Source organism: Lutra lutra, chromosome 2 (assembly GCF_902655055.1).
Source record: "Lutra lutra chromosome 2, mLutLut1.2, whole genome shotgun sequence".
NCBI classification, from domain to species: Eukaryota; Metazoa; Chordata; class Mammalia; order Carnivora; family Mustelidae; genus Lutra; species Lutra lutra.
The window spans coordinates 99,817,051-99,840,113 of NC_062279.1; the positions used below are offsets into that span (position 1 = coordinate 99,817,051).

The window sequence follows — 23,063 nt, forward strand, 5'->3', positions numbered from 1 at the left end:
ATGATGGGAAATGGGAATGAACAGAGGGGCTCCCAGGGATGCTAGCAATGAATTTCTTGATCTTGGTGGAAGTTACATGGTTATTTGCTTCATAGTAATTAATTAAACTAATATGTATATTATGTACTTTATTCCTTTTGTGGCATTTTTTTCACCATTTAGAAAAGATATATTTGTACATGTACATTTGTACATGTATATATATACATATGTACATAATGTACATAGGTGTTTATGTATTAGTATATATATATGATACATCTGTATGTATACTTACCTATATATGCAAATGGTGGCTATAAAAATAGATGTCCTTGGGCAGAATTGTGTTGATAAATGTGTGCTGGGCTATCTGCTTTGGCAGACTGCTTTGCTGATCCTCCTTAGTAAGGCTACTTAAAGCCTCCCACATATATATGATTACAGTCAAACTGTGAGAGAGCTGTAAACTTTAATCTTGGCACATTTTAAATTTTCTAAATGCTTTAGATCTTATTAAAGAACAAAGAATAAAACTTGTTTCTCATCTCATTTGGTGGTTTGGCCAAATGAAATTTTTATTGTGATCTTCAGTCAGTTTTATATCAGAGAATTACCTGTAACCTTTCTTGCAATATGTCAAAATAACAAGGTTTTTCTTATATCTGTTTCCTCCTTTACCACCTTCACTTCTGTTTTATAATTGTGCAGTGAATTGAATGATACCTTTGAAAACTTATTTCTGGACTATCCTTAGTGTTCATCTTTGGTTTTCCTTGTATGCAAAGAAGACATTAAAATTGGGATTTGCATAATTCAAGGTTTTTAGAATTTTAAGGCTTTTTCTCATGACTTTCAATTCTAGTCACCACATATTTCTAGTCCTAGCATTGTGTAACCAAGGAAACGCCCTACTTTCAGCATGGCACAGTGCAAGTGTACCTTTAAAAAAAAAAAAAAAAATTCCGGGTTGAATATTCTGTGTATTCTGAGATAATATTCTAAAGAGTATCAGTGGTCCTAGTGTTGGGGGGGGGGAGACCTAAATTTTTATATCTTAAAATTGACTAAAAGAAAATGTCATTTATAAAAAGGTCTTTGTTTCTCCCAAATAACAACCTAAAGCTGCCATTGCTATAGATGTGTACATATACAGCTTAGGGAAACCAATGACTAAAATAAAATCCAACTGAAAAACAAGACTTTAAGCAAATGTTTCTAAGGTCTTTGAGTAATTGTCTACATTTATCTTAAGTGCTATAAAAAAAGACCCAAAGCATTTAGGTAAACCAGTTTAGGTTAAAATACAAAGATGAAAGAGGCATAGTACCTACTGTAATGGAGACAGATATGGACATGAATATAAAATCTGCGATGAAATAAGCTCTGTAATAAAAAATATGTAATTTATGAGGGTGCAAACGATCTGATATGAGTAGGGCTTGCTCTGAAGAGAATTTTTAACAATATAATTGGGATGTAAATTTTGCTGTTAAATACCTTCACATTGCTGGTTATCCATCAGAAAGTTCAAAAGTTATTTTTTTCTTTCAACTTTTAGTATGGAAAATTTAAAACCCATGCTGATGTAAAGAAAATATAGTATAATGAACCACCATGTATCCATTACTCAGGAAAACTTTAATGAAAATCTGAAGCCCTTTTAAAAAACATGGGTTTTGAAATTCAGAAAGTTGTAGATTTGTTAACGGCCTTGGAAAAAATCACAATTATACAAATATGAATCCAAATATACTTAGGTATAGTTTGAAATTTACTAATAGCTCTTTACCTTTCAATAACTTTCTATTCAAATGCCATTAGTGGATAATACTTTAACGCTGTATAACAGGCATATGTGTTTTATTTTAAATGGTTTGGGTGTTTTATAGTATTTTAAACATGAGCATGATATCTAGAATAGATGCATGATACCTAAAATAGATATCTATTTATTTTAACAGTGGAGTGCTATTACTTTCCTTCATAGTTGAGAATCAGTTGTTTAGGTGCTACTGGGCATTGTAAAAAGAGACCTAATTTCAAGTAAAAAAAAATGAAATAGAAGTATATAAGGTGTACTTTGTTTTGAAACTTAAATCTTTGAAAGTGTATTATCTAAATCATACATTTTCTTTATTATAATTCTTCATAATGTATTGCTTATAACAACTTTTATTTCATCTCAAGTTTTGGTTGTTTTGCTTACATATTCTTTAGATGCTATTAAGCTACAGCTGGTTGAAGCAGGCCTGGTAGAATGTCTACTAGAGATTGTTCAGCAGAAAGTGGACAGTGACAAAGAGGATGATATTGCTGAGCTCAAAACTGCTTCAGATCTAATGGTTTTACTACTTCTTGGAGGTGAGTTATAATTTAAGTCAGTCGAAGAACATGATTGTCATATTTTTAAAAATATATTGTCTCGGGGCGCCTGGGTGGCACAGTGGGTTAAGCCGCTGCCTTCGGCTCAGGTCATGATCTCAGGGTCCTGGGATCGAGTCCCACATTGGGCTCTCTGCTCAGCAAGAAGCCTGCTTCCCTCTCTCTCTCTCTCTGCCTTCCTCTCCGTCTACTTGTGATCTCTCTCTGTCAAATAAATAAATAAATAAATAAATCTTTAAAAAAAAATATATTGTCTCTTTCATGAATACTATATACATTAGGCATTTTCTCATTTTCCTGCCTCATACAATCCTGTTGATGTGATGATATTGAAACCTTAAATGCATCATGGAGAGAATTAGAGATAACGAACCTGGAAAAAAGGAGTCTTTGTTATCTTTGTTATCTTAGAGAGCTGTCATATAGGAGAGGTGTGGCACCAAAAAGGCTGAAAGTTAGGACTTTATTTGGGACTTAAACTAGAAAAATCCTCAACTCTTTTTCCAATCTCTACTTAAAGCTTATTATAAAAAGAGCATTACTTTTCCTTCTGTGAATTATCATTTGTGAAGTCTGTATTTATCCAGTAGGATGGTCATATAGGAATATGGATTTGTTATTTTTAATTCTTTTCCTCTTATCTGTTTCTTTTACCTCCAGATGAATCCATGCAGAAATTATTTGAAGGAGGAAAAGGTAACGTGTTTCAAAGGGTATTGTCCTGGATTCCATCAAATAACCACCAGCTACAGCTTGCTGGAGCATTGGCAATTGCAAATTTTGCCAGAAATGGTAAGCATGTTATTTTGTCCTTTTTAAATTGGATGTTCTATATTTATAAATATATTTTAATTTTTGCTTTGCCATTGCATGTAGTAAAACTGGAACAGTTCAGAAGTATATGTGGTGTACCACTACCTTAATTTTTAGAGAGATGAAATACTTTTCTTTTCTTTTTTTTTTTTAAGTAACCTTTGCTTCCCAGCATGGGGCTTGAACTCCCTACCCCGAGATCAAGATTCTCATGTTCTACTGACTGAACCAGCCAGGCTCCCCTACTTAGTGATTTTTCTAATAAATTACATTTTTTGTGCAATTTAAGTTCTTGTAGTTTCAAGATCATGAACAGTGATCATAAAGTCCTTTTTGAGTACTCTGCACTTCAAAGATCATTAAATTTGGATCTCATTCTAATACGCATCTTATCTGAGAGGATATGCTCTCTTGCCTGGTGGTTGCTTTAATAATCTGAGTATTCTTTGTAGGGTTATTGTGCCTTAATTTATACTTTTGTGCCTCTAAAACTTAAGTGTCAGTAATCCTCTGGTTTAGGGTAGAATCTTTAATTTGGTTTAATAACATTTCCAAGGCACTAGACTTTCATTTTCATTTCTGAAGTCTGGAACTCCTGCTATTTAGTCTAGAAACTAATTCTTAGACTGTGACTAGGAAATAAGGGCTTATTTTTTATTTTTAGTTTGATTTTATTCCACTTTTAGCTGTGTAACTGTATAATGAATGTCATATTCCATTTTATTTTTGAGGATGATCATTCAGTCCTTATGATGTAATTAATAAAATATGAGTTACTTGCAGCTAAATGTGGAATAAATAGTGGTTCATTATAATATTCTCTGCTTTATACACGTTTCAAAAATTCTGACATTGAAAAATAATTTAAACAACAGCTGTGACGGCATTCTGTACATTGTTGTACTCTAACATTGGCAGAACTCATGCACAGTTGACTATAAGTGAAAACTACTAGTAGACATTTTAAGCATATGATTTCTACTTACTCATCTTCTAATATATTATCAGGCTGTATGCTAAAGATTTTTCTTGTCATGACTTCTTACTCCAAAGAAAAAAACTCTATGAATTTGATAGGAGAAGCAATTGGAATTCATTTTTTTTTTCTTGTAGCTCCATTTCCCCTAATATAGATAATGGATAGACATCACTATAAAATATTTAATTTAATTAATTTAATTAATTGTAAAAAGGAAAGAAATAAATCTTTTTGTTTCATTCAGATGGAAACTGTATCCACATGGTAGACAATGGAATTGTAGAAAAACTTATGGAGTTATTGGACAGACATGTAGAAGATGGAAATGTAACTGTACAGCATGCAGCATTAAGTGCCCTCAGGAATCTTGCCATTCCAGGTAGGTCTTAAGAATGGTAGGCAACTGTGTATGAGGTAAGATCCTATTGTTTAGGGAGGTATTTATTTTATGTGATTTGTGTACCTATTGTGACCTGTCTATAAGCAGACATAATCCTTAAAAATAGCCTTAATGTGTCTTTGGATTAAAGACACTCTGAGTGATGAGATCCCATTATCATGGGAAATAATACAGAAGATAGTTAAAGCTATTATTCTGCTTCCTAAAAATAAATTTCTGATTAGCTGAAATAGTGTAACTGTATGAAGATACAATCCGTAAGAAATCAACTTGTTTCATATAACAGATCAATATTATTTATTAATATTGTCTAGAACATCTGTATTAACACAGTTGGGTCAAGGACAGAGGTAAAAAGAAACATTTACTAAAGTTGAGGAATTATGCTGTTTTGTAAATAAGACAACAATCTCAGATTTCCTTTATAAATTTTTAAGTGTTTTGAGGGTAGGTTTTAAAAGCCAGTACATATTATTTCATATGTTATGCTCCTATAGACGAATAAAAAAATTATGTCCCACCCCCAGTCCTATTCTTAAAGTAAAAAGACTGCTTTTAAATAGAAAAATGTAATATGGGGCCTTAAAAATAGTAAGACAATAAATATGTATTGAATTGAATGACTATAGTCAAGAATGCTAGCACCATTCTAACCGTAGTCTCTCTTTCTCTCTCTCTCTCTCTCTAGTTGTAAATAAAGCTAAGATGTTATCGGCTGGAGTCACAGAGGCAGTTTTGAAATTCCTTAAGTCTGAAATGCCTCCAGTTCAATTCAAACTTCTGGGAACATTAAGAATGTTAATAGATGCACAAGGTAAAAGAAATGTTTTTGCAAGGTACATTTTTGGTATGATAGTGTGCCTTAGTTGAAAAGGACTTGTTTTTAGCTTCCAGAATTATATAACCATAAAGATAAATGGCAAGTGAAAGGCAAAGAGAGATTGGTTTTAGAGCTCCATTCATTAATTTCCATGCTTGTTATAATTGACTTTAAATGGAAATTGTATTGCATCTCTAGTGTACATATAATCCTGATTTTACATTGATTTATTAGCAGTTCTGAGGGGTTTTTATGTTTCAGCATTTCATACCCTTTTTTTTTTTTTAAAGATTATACTTATTTATTTGACAGAGAATGAGAGAGCACAAGCAGGGGGAGCAACAGAGGGTTAGGGAGAAGCAGGCTGCCTGCTGAGCAGGGAGCTTCACGTGGGGCTCTATCCCAGGACCAAAGGCAGATGCTTAACCGACTTAGCCACTGAGGCACCCCATTTTATACCCATTTTTACCTTTGTCTTGAAAATCATGTTTCAGTACACTGACAGTCAAAATTTTTAAAAATTTATTTTGCAAACAGGGAGATCATTTTCTGTTTACAGGGAAAAAAAAATGACAAAAACTACTCCTTGGAATGAATTTGCTTATTTCTAAATTCTATTTGCTTATTTCTAAATTCTAAACCTTTCTCTAAATTGATTTCTCAGAGTCTTTCTAATACCCTTTGTTACAGTTTGCCAGACTACTAACATACTACCAGGCTGAATCATCAGAGTATAACATTGTTTTGTATTTTTATGTTTTGTATGAAAGTCCACAACTTTGTAGAAAAAGCTAAATAGTCCATCAGATATGGAGTATTTGCAGTTCTTGCTTAATAAGATCATTGTGTTGTACAATTACATATATATGTATACATATATGTACACATATGTATATATATGTATATGTGTATGTATATATATATGTATGTGTATATATATATAGAAAATTTTCTTTCACAGTCTTACATCTTCACCAGTTATTTCAGTTGGTTGCCTATCAGTGATTGTTTCCTTTGTGGTTTGACTTTTTTCCTATAGCAGAAGCTGCTGAACAACTGGGAAAGAATGTTAAATTAGTGGAGCGTTTGGTAGAATGGTGTGAAGCCAAAGATCATGCTGGTGTGATGGGGGAGTCCAACAGACTGCTGTCTGCCCTCATACGACACAGTAAATCAAAAGTAAGTTCCAGAGAAAACTGTCCATTAAAAAACATACAAGTGGCCTTTTTGGAAATTCCGTATCATAGATCCTATATCATAAGCTTGCATTTTATATATTTATATATAAATACATTACAGATAGACCTCAGAGGTATCATAGTTTCTGTTCCAGACCACTGTGATAAAGTGAAAATTGCAAAAAAGTGAGTCAAATGAATTTTTTGGTTTCCTAATGCATATAAAAGTTGTGTTTACATTATACTGTAGTCTGTTAAGTGTGCAGTAGCATTATGTTTAATATAATAATTTGGATACCTTAATTAAAAAATACTTGATTGCTAAAAAATGCTAACCATTTTCAGTGAGCTTTCAGAATCATCATCACCGATCACAGATCACCATAATAAACAGAGTAATGGAAAAGTTTGAAACTTTGTGAGAATTACCAACATGTGATACAGACATGAAGTGAGCAAATGTTTCTGGGAAAATGGTGCTGATAGACTTACTTGGCACAGGGTTGCACAGACCTTCAATTTACATAAAACGCAGTATCTGTGAAACACAGTGAAGTGAAGCACAGTAAGATGAGGGATGCCTGTGATCCACAACCCTGAAAAAGTTGAAGATTGAGCTTTTTGTATGTAATTTTATTCCATAATAGTTAATTCCATAAGGCTTTGGAATGAAACAGTTGAGTTCAGATTTTATCTCCACCATTTACTTGGTCAGATCTTTCACATCCCAGTATCTCAGTATATTAAACCTGGGCTAATACCTACCTGAAAGTTTTGTGAGAATGATTCAATGAGATCACATATTCAAAGTGCTCAACTGGTACCTGGGACGTAGAAAGCACTCAGTAAGTGGAGTCGTTGTAAATGTTGCTGGTGTTACCATTTTTACCACTACACTCAGTGTCAGACATCTTCTGTGGACCAGGCACTGACCAAGCTAGCTAATGATATTAAGAAATTAAATGATATCAAGATAGTATGTGATGCTCTAAACTCACAAAGTTGGAGGAAATCCATTCCCAGAGCAGTGTCCAGCCTAGGATGTGTCTGACATGTGGTTGCTAACCTGTTTGTTGAGTGAATGAATACATGAATGAGCAAATAAACTATTATAAGGATCACAGTGTTAGGAACCCAGGCCAGCAGGTTAGCAGCTGATTTATTATCTATATTATATGCCTTTTATTTTTCTATAACCTGTTTTCTAAAGTGAAACTTCGGGCATTTCACTTATGCCCTTGGGAAAATGCATCACAACTTCTTAACCAAATCTTGGAGCTAAAACTGTTCAATTGCTATATTAATTGATATTTGAGGGTTTTGAGCCTTTTCTGTTAATATTTATCACAGATTTCCCTGTCTCTCATCTATATCCCCATTCCCCCCACCAGAAAATAAAAGCTTTCAAGTACCCATTAAGTATCGTCATCATGTAGGTGTTTTGAAAAGACCAGGGAAACAGGGCATTGCACCTTTCTAGGGGTGTGTTGTGTGTGTGTGTGTGTGTGTGTGTAACAAAAAAGCAATTTGAAATGATACAGTTTGATGATAATTTTAACTTCATGGTCACATTGTAACTATGTTTACAGTTCAATCCTGCAGGCCAGGCTTTTTGTTTGTTTGTTGCATATGTTCCCTACAGTTAAGTGTATACTGCTCCTAAGCAGTATTAGGAGCCTTGATTTGCATACTTTAATGATCAGAACATAAGGCGTGTTCCTTGTGTGAGCTCCAGATCAGAACTCTTAAATTATTTTTAAATTTCGCAAACATTAAAGTAGAATTGGTGATACCTTTTGTGAATCAAAGCAGTTCTCAGAATATGTTCCATTGAATAATAACCCTAAAAAACACTGCACAAAGAGAGAAGGTTGTATGATCAGGTTAGTTAGGAAGTAGTTCATTCCCTTTCCTTGCCTTTGGAACTCACAGCCCACATTAGTACAACTCTAAAAAAACCTTACTCTGTTTACTCCACTGATCCCCAAACTATCAGACAATGGGTTTCTGCAAGTTGCATCTATCAAATACATTCCACTGGACATAACTTCAGAGAATCCTGCTCTGGAAGAAGCTTTTAAACACTAGGCACAAGTGAGTCACATTCTTGTAGATCCTTAACCAACTGTTGGGAATTACAGTTCTCTCCTTGTGTTATTTTTAAACTTTGAAGATCCTACTCCTTTTAAAGTCACACTGAATTCTGTCTTAGAGTCCAACCCTCTAAAAATTTGCACTGACTCACAAGGTTTCACACTCGCTTAGTCATCCCAGCCATATACAGTGTATTCCTGCGCTTGTGCCAAGAGGTAAATTCACATCTTCCCTCGAAAGAGTGCCCTAGGCTAGGACTCTTGAGCAACTAGCTGGACCTTCTGATTGTAGACAACAAAAACAGAAAAGTACGCTTTGCTTCTACAGTAGGAATATAAAAGTTGCCTCCTGGCAAGGCACTCTCCTTCCTCCTTATTTAAGGGTAAAACATTCTTCAGTTATCAATCTAAAAACTTAATGAAACAAAATTTATTTCATCATTCGTTCATACATCTAACATCTGATATCCTGTGCTGGGAAGTAGTCTTTGATGATACAAAGTCGAGAAAGTTTTTGTTAGGTGATTCAGTGGCTGTGTTATAAACTGATTATCTTGAATTTAAGCCTACTTCAGAACATTACATTGTAATCAATATTATACAGTTTTCAGCAAAGTTTGTAGCTGGATTATCTCAATTATTAAGGGCAAATTGACCATAAAAGCTAAATATGTGAAACTCTTACATACATAATTTGCCTTAGTTGTGTTTGTGCCAAAATTTAACTTTCTATAAGAAAACTCCTTATGAAATAGGATTGCAAAATAATACATTATTTAAACCTTTGTAAAGCATTATAAAGTATGTCCAGAATTTTTGGAGATTTTGCAGATGCACTTAGGGCTTAGAAGGATTACCCAGAAAAATGTCTTCGTGTATATTTCTCCAGTCTAATAAATGAAATGGTTTCAGAAAAATTAAACTCTCTAGGTTAATTTTAGATGTGTATTGGTTAAAATTACTTATAATTCTCTAGATGAACCTTGCTCTGTGGATTGGTGCTAATATCCTTTTTTCCCCCTAATTTCTTGAAGTTTAAAATATAACTTTAAAATACATTCATAGAGCCTCTGTAGAGCACATTGTGACTAGCTATGTATAATACTAATGATGAATTTAGTACATACACTTTTGCGTAGACCACAGTGATTAGGAACAAGGAAGTGATAAGCAAACTGCCTAGATATGAGTCTTGACTTTTTTACCACTTAATCACCAACTTTGGACAGATTTCATAACTTAATCTGAGCTTCAGTTTTTTCATCTGTTAACTAAATGAGGGGATTTTCTGGGAGGATAAGAATATGCTAATGTCTGTAAGCTACCCAGTATAATGTCCAGTGTGTACTTGTTGCTCCATAGAGGGTAGCTATCGGTAGTATTCTCTTTTGTCATACAGCACAAGAACAAGGCTTCATTTGTCTTTTACCTTCCATTCTGTCAGGCAAAGCAACTTCCTAGAGGAGCTATTCAATAAACATTTACTGAAGTAGGAGGAGAGAGAGCAGGCACTTTAAAAAGCAATACTCTGTTTTCTGTTCAAAAAAGTGAGATGGAGGGGCTCCTGGGTAATTCAGTCAATTAAGCATGTGACTCTTGATTTTGGCTCAGGCCATGATCTCAGGGTTGTGAGATCAAGTCTGTGTCAGGCTCTACACTCTGCATGGAGCCTGCTTGAGATTCTCTCTGTCCTTCTCCCTCTGCTTGTGCACTCTCTCTCTCTAAAATAAAAATAAAAATAAAAATAAAAATAAAAATAAATAAAATGAGATGGTAAATAAGCTATGCTTGAACTTATAGGGAGCTACTCACTTCTGATACACAGTTTCCTTCTTCATTTATTATCTGCCTCTCCTTCTACTACAGTGGACTCTTCGGGGTGAACCACAAAATAAAAGATGAAATGCTAGTCCAAGAACCTTCATTAAGTGACTGCATATGTATCTATGAACCTCCCTCTTGTCTTCTTTATTCAAGAAGCTCCTTTGTGATTTTTATAAAATTCTTTACAATTTTAAGTTTCAAATAAAATGCCCACCTAGTACATTGGGAGGCTTTCTATTTGTTAGAAAGGGCTTTAAAAGACAGTCTCTCACTTACTAAAAGAGGGTAATGATAAAAGGCTACTTAGATGCCAGAATATAGCCACCATAAAAACTCAGTACTAGGACTCCAATGATTTAGAATATTTGATCTCTAAATGTGTTTGGGCTCAAAGCAAAGATACTGTCTATAAACAGTTTTCTTAAGAATTTATATAAGGTAGAAGCATAACAGAAACCCCTCTTCAAATATTTTAGCAAATTAATTTAAAAATTTCTAATTACAGTTAGTTTTATACTGTTGAAGCTAATGCAGACAGGCTACTTAATATCCACTTAAATTACTAAAAGTAGTGAGAACAAAGAAAATTACTTTAAAAATTCTGTAATTGAGACTTTCTGCTAAATCACACTTAATCCAAGAGTTTTTAGGAAACAAAACTGAGATAAAAACAAAAATGAATACTAGAAATAAATGTGCCATTTAAAAAAAATCTAACTTTTGCCTTGCCATATATTCTTACATGTGTTTTTCATGGAATAACTTTGTAATTATCACAAAAACCTATGATAGCACTATTCCAGTATTATAGATAAAGTCACTGAAATGCAGAGAGGTTCAGTAATTTGCTTAGTCAATGTTGACACTGGTGTTTTTCAATCTGGAAGCCACGGTCTACTCTGCCATTGAAGAAGACAGCTGTAGATGCCATGAGAAGTGAGGAAGACAATCTGAAGTTCTTCTCAAGTCTCTTGACATGTAATCCAGTTTTGTCAGATCCAACAAAGGGGTAAAAGCTAAAAAACATAAATGAAACTTTACCTTGATCATCTGGAAAACAACTGCCTGGTGCTGTAATAATAATTTGAAAAGAAGAACTTTGTTGTTGTTGTTATTCTAAATCTTACTCTCTTTTTTTGATCCTGTGGTAAGTCAACATTTGAGGCAGTCACACTGATTTCTTTGACTGGTTGCTTCTGGGACTCTCTTTTCCTTGCTATGAACTGCAGTGGTCTTTTTCACTTAGGTAATTTAAGTTGTCATCTTTTGATGAATTTATTTAAAGCTAAAAGCTTTTTCCTTTTCTTCTGTGATGAAAAAAATTATGGTTAAATGTAATGATTCATACAGGACACTGTCAGAAAACCACTCAATTTAACAATGAATTGACTGACTGTAATGCAGTTTCTTTATGTTTAAAATTAAAGTTTATAACTCTGTGATATTTATTGTAGGATGTAATTAAAACCATTGTACAGAGTGGTGGCATCAAGCATCTAGTTACCATGGCAACTAGTGAACATGTAATAATGCAGAATGAAGCCCTTGTTGCTTTGGCACTAATAGCAGCTTTAGAGTTGGGTAAGTACCCCAATGTCAAACTTATTTTCTCCTATTTTTATCTTGGATGAAATGAAGCACAGGAGTGGAACAGAAGTCAACAAAACCTTAACTAGAAGCATTTTACCAGCATGTGTCTGCACCTATAACTAAGTATATAGGAGATCACATTCTATAGATTGCCACCTCAGCTTTTGCTTTTGGTAACATTTTTAGGTCAGTGCTTGACTCTTTTTAGAGCTTGAGTCTTAAATGTTATTTCAAATTATAGTCACTTAGTAAACAAAGAAAATATTGTCAGCGAGAAATGAAACTATATTTAGAATACAACAGGTTTAGAGTATGCTATCCTTCCAGTGACCCAGACCTTCTCTTCCATCTCTACTACTGAATCTCTCTCTTGCTTATCTCCTTCTATCACCATGTTGCTCTATAGCATTGCCCTCATTCTAAATTCTCACCATCTGTGTCATTCATCTGTGTTTTATATTCAAAAAATTCTTAAGAAGGGAGTTCATAGGCATCTAGCTCTTACGGATAGTAACCTTTGTCCCAGGAACCAACCTCTGATACAGTCAGCTAGGGACAGTCAGTCACACAGCCTGTGGTTAAGTTCTGAGACTGCCTTACACAAAGGAGGACTATAGACTTAGTAGGTCTGTCCTGTCTAGTTCAAAGCCATTTAGGTAAACACTGTTAACTGATGACTTCTTAATTCCCACTGATGATTTAGTCCTTAATTCTCATACAGCAGCAAGTGGGCCCGCCAACCCCTATACCAGGAAGCCAAAAGATAAACATGGTAGATCTTTCTCTAGTTTGACATTTACTCAGATTTTAGGTATGGGAGATTTGCATTTTTGTCTTAAAGGGTTTTGAATTTTAAAACAATTTTTTAAAAATCATAGGTATAAGTAGGATGTAAAATTTTTTTGAATTTTAAAGATGAAAGACTCCAAGAAAATATATGCTGATTCATAGCGACTTCAGCCTATAGTTAGAAATGCTTTGGGGGTCACTTTGGGGCCCAGATTAGCCATGACTTCACACGTGGTTTGAGTAAAGTCAGCCTAGAAGTCCAGACATCGTGGGGAGAGTTATGATAAAGGGGTGGGAGTCTGTGAGGACATTCTGTACCAAACTGGGTTCATGGGCTGGTTTTAAGTGTTTAAAGTGATGGGGCAGTTTCAGAATATGCTTGATGACCCAGCCTGGGGTGAATCTGGTTTTGTGCCATTATCTTCCAAACAAGGTGTAATTTCATCAGCTTCCTAATAGCTAAACATTTGCCTCAATCTGGTCACCTTACCATACAACTATATAAAATGTGATACATACTTTTTTTTTTTTATCATTAGCTATGGTTTCCTAGGCTCCTTGGGCTTAAGATATAAAAATAAGCCCATACTATCTTTTTAATACACAACACAACTTGAAAACCATATTTTTCCAGTCTTGTTTTGTTACAGAATATTTGATATTAAGGAATTATAAATTTTTTGTATGATAATAGTATTTTTTTTAAAGATTTTATTTATTTATTTGACAGAGATCACAAGTAGGCAGAGAGGCAGGCAGAGAGAGAGAGAGAGAGAGAGAGACAGGGAAGCAGGCTCCCTGCTGAGCAGAGAGCCCGATGCTGGGCTCGATCCTAGGACTTCGGAATCATGACCAGAGCCAAAGGCAGAGGCTTTAACCCACTGAGCCACCCAGGTGCCCCGATAATAGTATTAAAGCACCATTTTTAAGACTTTTTTTTTTTTTTTTTTAGATAATTGTAGATTCACATGCCATTGTAAAAAATAGAGATCCCTTTTATACTTTACCTAGTTTCTCCCACTGGTGACATTTTGCAAAACTATAAGTAATATTTCAGCTATTGATATAAAGTTTACTAGTCTTATTCAGATTTCCTAGTTTTACTTGTTTTCATTTTTGGGCTATGTAGGTTTGTGTATCAACCACCATAGTCAAGATACTGAATAGTTTGGCACCGTAGGGATCCCTCCATTTATAACCATACTGGTCACCTCCCCCCTTCTTCTGCCCCTTACCTTGTTCTCATCCCTGGAAACCACTAATCTGCCCTTCTTTTCTAAAATGTTTTTTATATATATATGGAATCATATGGTATGTGACCTTTTGGGATTGGCTTCCTTAATTTCCTGAACAGTCATCTGATTTGTTTTGTGTATCAATTTTTTTTTTTTAATTGTTGAAGTGTTCCATGGTTTGTACATACCAGAGTTTGTTTGACCATTCCTGTCAAAAAACATCTGGGCTGATTCCACTTTGGGGCTTTTAAAAATAAATAAATGCTATAAATATTCATGTGTAGGTTTTTATGTGAGCATAAATTTTCATTTTTCTGGATAAATGCCTAGGAGTGCAGTTGCTGAGTTGTATGGTAACTATATGTTTAATTTTTAAAGAAACTGTCAAACTGTTTTCCAGAATGGCTATACCATTTTACATTCCCAACAGCACTGTATGAGGGCTCTAGTTTTCTCCACATTCTCACCAAATATTTGGTATTGTCACTATTTTTTATTGTAGCCACTGATAGCTGTGTAGGGATATCTCATTATGTTTTTTCTATTTTTCTAATGGTAAGCATATGAAAAGATATTCCTCACTTTTTACCATCTGTATATATTCTTTGGTGAAATACCTATAGATAATTTTTGCTCATTTTCTAATTTTTTAACTATTGAGTTAAAAATTCTTTATATATTTTAGAAGTTTTATAGTTTTATATTTTACACTTAAGTCTGTAATCTGCTTTGAGTTAATATCTGTATAAAGTGTGTGGTTTATGTCAACAGTTTGGGGGGAGTGGCCTGTGGAGGTCTAATTGCCAGTGCTCTTTGTTGAAGAGGCTGTCTTTCCTCTACTGAATTGATTTTGTAACTTTGTCAAAAATCATTTGAACATATACGTATAGGTCTATTTCTGGGGTTCTCTGTTCAAATCTCTGTCTACCAATACCACACTCTTGATAACTACTATATGGAGAGCCTTAACATCAGGTAGAATTCCTCCCATTTTATTTCTTTTTTATCAAGATTATTTACCTGTTCTAGGTAATAGAACAGGTGGCTTTCCATATAAATGTTAGTATAAACTTACAGATTTTCTACAGAAAATCCTCTGGGATTTTGATAGGAATTGCATTAAGAGTCTTTGTCTCCTAAAAATACATACTGAAATACGTAAGGAAGAAAATATGTCATTTTTTAGGATTTGCTCCAAAATAATTTGGGACAGGTAAGAGTAGGTGAATGAAACTAGAGATGGATGAAACAAGATTGGCCATAACTTTTTAAGATAATAGTGTAAACAGTGTATCATTATACAATCTTTTCTGCTGTATATGTTTAACCTTTTCCATAATAAAGATTTTTTAATTGCTTCATATTAAAAGGAATATTTTAATACTAAATTTTAAGCTTAAACTATAATATCTGCTGAAATTTAACTCTATTTTAGCAAGGTAGGAATTTAATATTCTATCTCTAGGTCATCATTATTTATCAGTTCTTTTGTTTTATATGGTCAGGTCTAGAAAAGGAAGGAGTGTTTAGCCACATTGCACCGGCTTCATGAACAGTGGATATAACGGATACTTTGTTTCATATTCTAGGCACTGCTGAGAAAGATCTAGAAAGTGCTAAACTTGTACAGATTTTACACAGACTGCTAGCAGATGAGAGAAGTGCTCCTGAAATCAAATATAATTCCATGGTCCTGATTTGTGCTCTCATGGGGTCTGGTAAGCATTTCTTCTTTTATATGAGATCTATCAATATATGGTTGACATTAAATGTAGAATAGTAATTAATGGTGGCTTTGGATTCTAAAAGCGTTAGAAATTAGTTTATGGAGGATATAAGATTACTTTTACTTGAAAATATTTCCAGAAGATTCTCACTAGAATAATAAATGTATCATGGGGCACAGGAGGGTTCAGTCAGTTGAACATCCAACTCTTGATTTCAGCGTGGGTCATGATCTCCAGGTCATGAGATCAAGCCTTGCATGGGGCTCCACACTCAGCAGAGTCTGCTTTTGAGAGTCCCTCTCTCCAAAAAAAAACCCTTAAAAATATCATATGGGAAATAGGCAAAAATCAATGTTAAAAAATTAATACCTGTAAGTTCCATCAACCCTAAAATATTTTATATAAAGAACAAGGTCAAAAAAAAAAAGAACAAGGTCTAGGCGCTGGGTGGCTCAGTCAGTTAAGCATCTGCCTTCAGCTCAAGTCATGATCCTGGAGTCCCAGGATCAAGTCCCCCATCAAGCTCTCTGCTCAGCCAGGGAGTCTGTGTCTCCCTCTGGCCCTTCACCCTGCTTGTGCTCTCTTGCTCTCTCAAATGAATAAATAAAGTCTTTTTAAAAACAATATAAAAAAATAATAAAGAACAAGTTTTGGTTTTGTATATTGTGTTATTAGCTAAGGAATTTGTTCAAGAAATCACTGGCATATTTTGGTATATGTTCCATGAATACTGAAAAGAAGGTGTATTCTACTATTAGTGAAGTGTTCTTGAAATGTCAGATCCTTTTGGTTGTTGGTAGTGGAATTGAGTTTGCTGTATTTTTTTTTTTTTTTAAGAATTTATTTATGGGGCGCCTGGGTGGCTCAGTGGGTTAAAGCCTCTGCCTTCGGCTCGGGTCATGATCCCGGGGTGCTGGGATCGAGCCCCGCATCGGGCTCTCTGCTCCGCGGGGAGCCTGCTTCCTCCCGTCTCTCTCTCTCTCTGCCTGCCTCTCAGCCTACCTGTGATCTCTGTCTGTTAAATAAATAAATAAAATCTTTAAAAAAAAAAAAGTATTTATTTATTTGACAGAGATCACAAGTAGGCAGAGAGGCAGGCAGAGAGAGAGGAGGACGCAGGCTCCTCGCTGAGCAGAGAGCCCGATGTGGGGCTCGATCCCAGGACTCTGGGATCATGACCTGAGCTGAAGGCAGAGGCCTTAACCCACTGAGCCACCCAGGTGCCCCAGTTTGCTGTATTCTTAACAAAGAGAATATACTGATACTCTAATTGTTTTGTCAGTTGTTGAGAACAGGGTATTGACGTCTCCAACAATGGTGGATTTGTCTGTTTCTCCTTTTAGTTCTGTAAGTTTTTGCTCACTTTTTTTAAATTTTATTTTTATTTTTTAAAATATTTATCTATTTGACAGAGAGAGACACAGCTAAAGAGGGAACAAAAGCAGGGGGAGTGGGAGAGGGAGAAGCAGGCTTCCCGCAGAGCAGGGAACCCAATGCAAGGCTTGATCTCAGGACCCTGGGATCATGATCTGAGCTGAAGGCAGACACTTAATGACTTTGCCACCCAGGCGCCCATTGCTTCACATGTTTTACAGCTCTTTTGGCAAATATATACACCTTTTGGATTGCTGTTGTCTTCCTGGTGGATTGACTCTTCTATCATTATGTTCCTCTCTGTTCTGGTAACTTTTTTCCTCTGAAGTTTACCTTATCTGATATGAATATAGCTGCTTCTACTTTCTTTTGAATAACATTCATGGGATCTTTTCCCACCCTTTTTGTTTCAATCTGCTTTATCATCATACTTAGAAGTGTGGAGAGCACCTTGTTAGGTCATGTGTTTAATCCACTGGTAGTCTCTTTTAACTGGTGTATTTAGACCATTTACATTTAATGTAATGACTGATGTTATGGCTAGTCTGCATTTCATTTTTTTTTAATTTTCTGTTTCTCATTCTTGACTTCTTTTTGATTGCTTGAGCATTCATTCCCATTACCCTCCCCCCACTTATAATTTTCTCAGATATATACATTTAGAACCACATTAGACATTGTTATAATTTTTGTTTTCAACCATCAAACATAATTCAGAACACTCAAGAGAAGAAAAGTCTTATTTATCTACACCTTTGCTATATGTGTTATTCTTCCTTTCTGATGTTCCAAAACTCCTCTTTTTAAACATTCCCTTTCTGTTTGGAAAACTTACTTTGGCCATTCTTTTGGGTTAGGTCTGCTAGTGACAAATTGTTTTCTGTTATTTTAGAATATCTTGGCTTCTCTCCCCGTCATTTGTGAAAAATGTTTTCTCTGGGTAGAGAGTTCTGGGTTTGACAGTTCTTTTTTTCCAACACTTAAAAAATGTGCCATTTTTTCTGGCCTCTATGGTTTCTTAAAAGAAATCCACAGTCTTCCGATTCTTTTCCCCCCTCTTGGTAAGGTGTCATTTCAGGATTTTTTTGGTCTTTAATTTTCAAGCTTGACTGTGATGTGTCTTGGCATGGATTTCTTTGGGTTTATCCTGTTTCAAGTTTGAGTAGGCAGGCTTATGTCTTCTGCTAAATTTGAAAAGTTTTTTTAACCATATATCTTCTTCAGGTACTTTTTCAGCCCCACCCTATTTCTCCCTTCCTTTCAGGTCTTCTAATGGTACGAATGTGAGATCTTTAGTTATATCCGAAGGCTCCTGAGGCTTTTGTTCATTTTTTCCCCAGTTTATCTTCTCTCTTTTTAAATTGGGTAATTTCTGTTGTCCTGTTTTAAAGTTCACTGATTTTCCTGTCCCTTCCATTCTGCTATTGAGCCTCTCCACTAACCGTAGTTTTGAGGTCTAAAATTCCCATTTGCCCCTTCTTTGTGTCTTCTGTTTCCTAGCTGAGACTGTTACTGAGGCATTTTTTTAATGTGCTATACATAAAATTTATGTAAAGTTATAACCATTTTTAAATGTACAGTTCAGTGGCAGAGTAGTACATTCACACTGCTGTACAACAATCACCACCTTTTTTTCCCCTCAAACTGAAACTCAGTACTCTTTAAAAAATAACTCCCCCATCACGTATTCCCCCAGCTTTTGGCAACCACCATTCTGTCTCTATTAATTTGACTACTCTAGGTATTTCATGTAAGTGGAATCATGTAATATTCTTTTTTGTGTGGCTTATTTCACTTACCGTAAGGTCTCCAGGGCTCATCCACAGAGTAGCCTATGTCAAAATTTCATTCCTTCTTAAGGATGAATAATGCCCCATTGTATGTATATATCACATTTTGTTTATCCATTCATCCATCAATGGACATTTGGGTTATTTTCACCTTTGGGTTATTGTAAATAATGCCACTATGAAAATGCGGGTGCACAAGTATTTTTTCAGTTCCTGCTTTGAATCATTTTGGGTATATACAGAAGTGGAATTGCTGGATCATACAGTAATGGCTACATTTAATTTTTTGAGGTATCACCATACTATTTTCCACAGTAGGTACACCATACTCTCATTCCTACCACCAGCAATGCTCATGAGTTGCAATTTCTTACATTCTTTTTTTTTTTAATACATTCTAACGTTTGTTATTTTTTTCTTCTGTAGTAGCCATCATAATGGTTATGAAGTGCTATCTTACTGCTCTTTTGATTTGCATTTCCCTCATGACTAGTGATGTAGGGGATCTTTTCATGTGTTCATTGCCCACTTGTATATCTTCTTTGGGGAATGTCTATTCAAGTCCTTTGCCCATTTTTTAATTGGGTTATTTTGTTGTTGAGTTGAAAGGGTTCCTTATATTTTGGAGATATGAATCCCTTATTGGATATATGATTTTCATATATTTTCTCCCATTGTGGGGGTTGCCTTTTCAATCTCTGGATAGTAACCTTTGGTACACAGAAGGTTCTAATTTTGATGAAGTCTAATGTATTTGTTTTTCCTTTTGTTACCTGTGTTTTTGATGCATATCCAAGATACAGTTGCCAAATCCAATGTCATGAAGTTTTTCCTTTAGTTTTTGAGTCTTATTGTTTTAGTTTTTAATTTTTATATAGAAGGAAGGGCTTATGGCTCTCCAGTTTTACCAGCACCATTTGTTGAAAAACTGTCCTTTCCTTATTGAATGTCAAATCTTTGTCAAAAATGTTTTGACTCTATATATGAGGGTTTATTTCTGGGCTCTCTGTTTTATTCTGTTGATCTGCAGGTCTGTCTTCGTTTCAGCACCATACTGTTTTATTAGAGCTGTAGAGTAGGTTTTGAAATTAGAAAGTATGAGACCTCCAACTTTGTTCTTTTTTGAGATCGTTTTGACTATTCAGAGTCACTTGAGATTTGATCTGAATTTTAGGATGCATTTTTCTGTTTTTACTAAAAACATTTCTAGTTTTAGATCTCATAGTCTTATTAAAGTAAATGTATCAGCTTGACGAAGGTTTATTGCATTAAACTTACTAGACATCAGTTTTCTCATATAGCAGTCTCCAAATCTTAAGAGCCTTGTATTTTCCTGTAATTGAGGTTAAAGAAAGGTAGAAAGCAAGAAAGAGGAAGATTAGATATCAAAAGGGAAGCCTTTTGTCACAGAAATTTGTTGAAGGGATATGAAGTATAACCTTCTTCATTTGCCACAAAATTATTTTGAAACAAATCTAAGATTTTTTTAAGTCATTAGACTTCATATTTGAACTGATGATGGGGTCAAGGGGTATATAACTGAAACTTGAGATTATACAGTTTCATTATAACTCATTAATCAAACTTAGACTTATGAACTTGACAATTTATAAATATGGCAAGCAAAGTTCCTCTGATTTATTATAACACATCTCTAATAAAGACATTTTAGGCTACTGCTATGTCCAACACTTGTCTTTATTTTTATTTTTTTCAACACTTGTCTTTAAAAGTGTTTTAGCATTTCTGGGCTGCTACAGTTTTTCCAGAATTGCCCCTAGTTTTATAACTTGGTATCATCCAAATAAATATTTTGGGTATACGTACTAGATAGATTATATATTAAGATTAGAACAATTTAACAGAAGTGTATCTATTACCTTTTTTTTTTTGTCTTCCAGAATCTTTATACAAGGAAGTACAGGATTTGGCCTTTCTAGATGTTGTATCCAAACTTCGCAGTCATGAGAACAAAAGTGTTGCCCAACAGGCCTCTCTCACAGAGCAGAGACTTACTGTGGACAGCTGAAAACAGCCCCTCCCTAATACATGGCATTATCCCACCTCTGATTTCCCCTTTGTCCTCCATCCAGCTGCCTCTTCTGCTTCATTTTCTTCCATATCACTTGTGCATGCGTGTAATGTTCCAGTACCAATCGAAGAACTGCTGTAGGTACCTGCCCAATAAGATTTCTAAACCCATAGTGTGAACATGAATTTGTCAAAAACAAGTCTCCACCCATAACTGTTCTCTTGTATTCCTGTTGCTTGAGCTACATTAAGTAGAATGTGCATGTTGTAGTCCTATGATGATGTAAACTTGGTACTACATAATGACTTGCTCCTCACACTTGGTAAACTACATAATAATGTACTGGTAAATTAGAAACAAACGAATGCAGCAGGATCTGTCTAGCTTCCTAAGGATGGAACTGAATAGTAAAAATAGCTCCATTTTTTTTTGGTGCTTGGGAAGCACAGTGACCAAAAAAAAAAAAAAAACTGTATAGCTGCTCATTCATTAGTCTTACCTACTAATGTCAGAACCATGGCACTTAGAGTTAATAAAATCCAGTGCTCTCACTCTTTACCCTTTGGTTTCTCCTTCTTCCTAACTATGTAGACTCCTGAAACTGCCATCAACTTAGCAGGACTTCCCTGAGGTTTTTTAATTTCATTTTTAATTGGCTGTCATCATTGAAGCCTAACATTGAAATCATTTGTGTTTTTCAACATGGAACTAAGGAGTTGAAGAATCTGTGTTACACTAAGTAACATCCTTTTTGGTTTTGGGGGCTTATATTTTAGAATCTGATCTGTGTACATTCTGACATCAGCATTGTCCAGCACTTCTCTCTTTAAAAGTTCATTTGGCATTTGTTTTGAACTGAGGAAATTGAGTATAGCTCATTGGAGGGTGGGGTTGTTGGGTGTTTTGTTTTTGTTTTGCTTTTTTTTTTTTTTTTTTTTTTTACTGTTTTTCATCATTCAGCTTGAAATGAAAGCAAGAAGTTTCCTCTGTCATAGTCCTTTTAAATCTTACACTAGAACTAGCAGGACATAGGAAAAAAAGATTAAGAAAATAGAACTAGCAGGACATAGAAAAAAGATTAAGAAAGAAGTTTGTCTATACTGAAGAAAGGAAGCAGGTTATAAAAGCCATAGCAGCCAGTCCAGTTCACTCTGCAGATGGCCTCATACCCAGTAGCTGTTAGTTTCCCACCTCCACTTGCCACAGAAAACTGCAATAGATCTTAAAGCTACCAGAAAAGGGGACAACGCCAAGACTCCAGAGATGAGAAGACCCTCTTGGCGAAATACAGTGTACCTTTCACTGCCACTACCATCACCAAATGGGTTTTTAGAACTTTGAAACACAATCTTTGTAAATTAATTAAGAGCTCCCTGTGACCTGCGTATCTTGTCGCCATGCACAAGTTTGACAAATCCTGGCTGAGAGGTCTGATGGGCTCCAATATGGAAGGACTGCAGGACAGTGGAATGGGTTGCCCTAGGTGACAGGAGCTCTTTCCTCTCCAGTGGGAGATGCTGCACAAAGCTGTGGGGTGATTGAAGTCGGACTTTTGATTGAAACAGCTATAATTCAAGAAAATTAAAACCTCAGTGGAGGTAAAGAAACTTCGATTGATTGTTCCCTTTGATGTCCAGGAAAGGGACTGTTATTGTGAGTGCTTATACTACACCTATTGTAAGAATGATCTTGTTCATTGTCTTCTTCCGGGCTGGATAGTGGACTATATTTTATTATAGGTTTTGAAAAATATCTGTAATGTTGAATAGGCTGTCCATATTAATAACTAACTAAATAAATAGTATATCAAACTGTAATGGCATCATTTGGTTTGTGTATCCTACTTCTATTTCCAGCTCCTAGAACAGTGATTGCTCATTGTTGGTACTCAGTATTTGCTGATGAATTCCCACTTTTATAAACTTCCAGACTCCCTAAACTCATTCTGGATAGATTGTTAGAGAAATGATTTAGATATTTATCTGATTTTGGAGAATTTTTTAATAGGATTGGTCCCTATTTCTGTATGATGAAAATCATCATACGGAAAACCTC

At 35.0% G+C, this 23,063-nt stretch overlaps 1 protein-coding gene across 5 annotated transcripts in view; it reads left to right on the forward strand.

Moving 5' to 3' along the window:
- The window catches only part of RAP1GDS1 (Rap1 GTPase-GDP dissociation stimulator 1), a 155,101-nt gene extending 132,276 nt beyond the window's left edge, over positions 1–22,825 (forward strand). For 4 of the 5 annotated variants that reach the window (XM_047718030.1, XM_047718034.1, XM_047718032.1 and 1 more), the window contains 8 exons: positions 2,200–2,343; positions 3,025–3,156; positions 4,401–4,535; positions 5,245–5,370; positions 6,416–6,555; positions 11,926–12,052; positions 15,675–15,803; positions 20,878–22,825. In XM_047718030.1, coding sequence (XP_047573986.1) covers positions 2,200–2,343; positions 3,025–3,156; positions 4,401–4,535; positions 5,245–5,370; positions 6,416–6,555; positions 11,926–12,052; positions 15,675–15,803; positions 20,878–21,005 — 1,061 coding nt within the window. In that variant the 3' untranslated portion in view covers positions 21,006–22,825. The remainder of the gene's footprint in view (positions 1–2,199; positions 2,344–3,024; positions 3,157–4,400; positions 4,536–5,244; positions 5,371–6,415; positions 6,556–11,925; positions 12,053–15,674; positions 15,804–20,877) is intronic. The other variant, XM_047718031.1, reaches the window with a different exon arrangement.
- Positions 22,826–23,063: the final 238 nt, after the last annotated feature.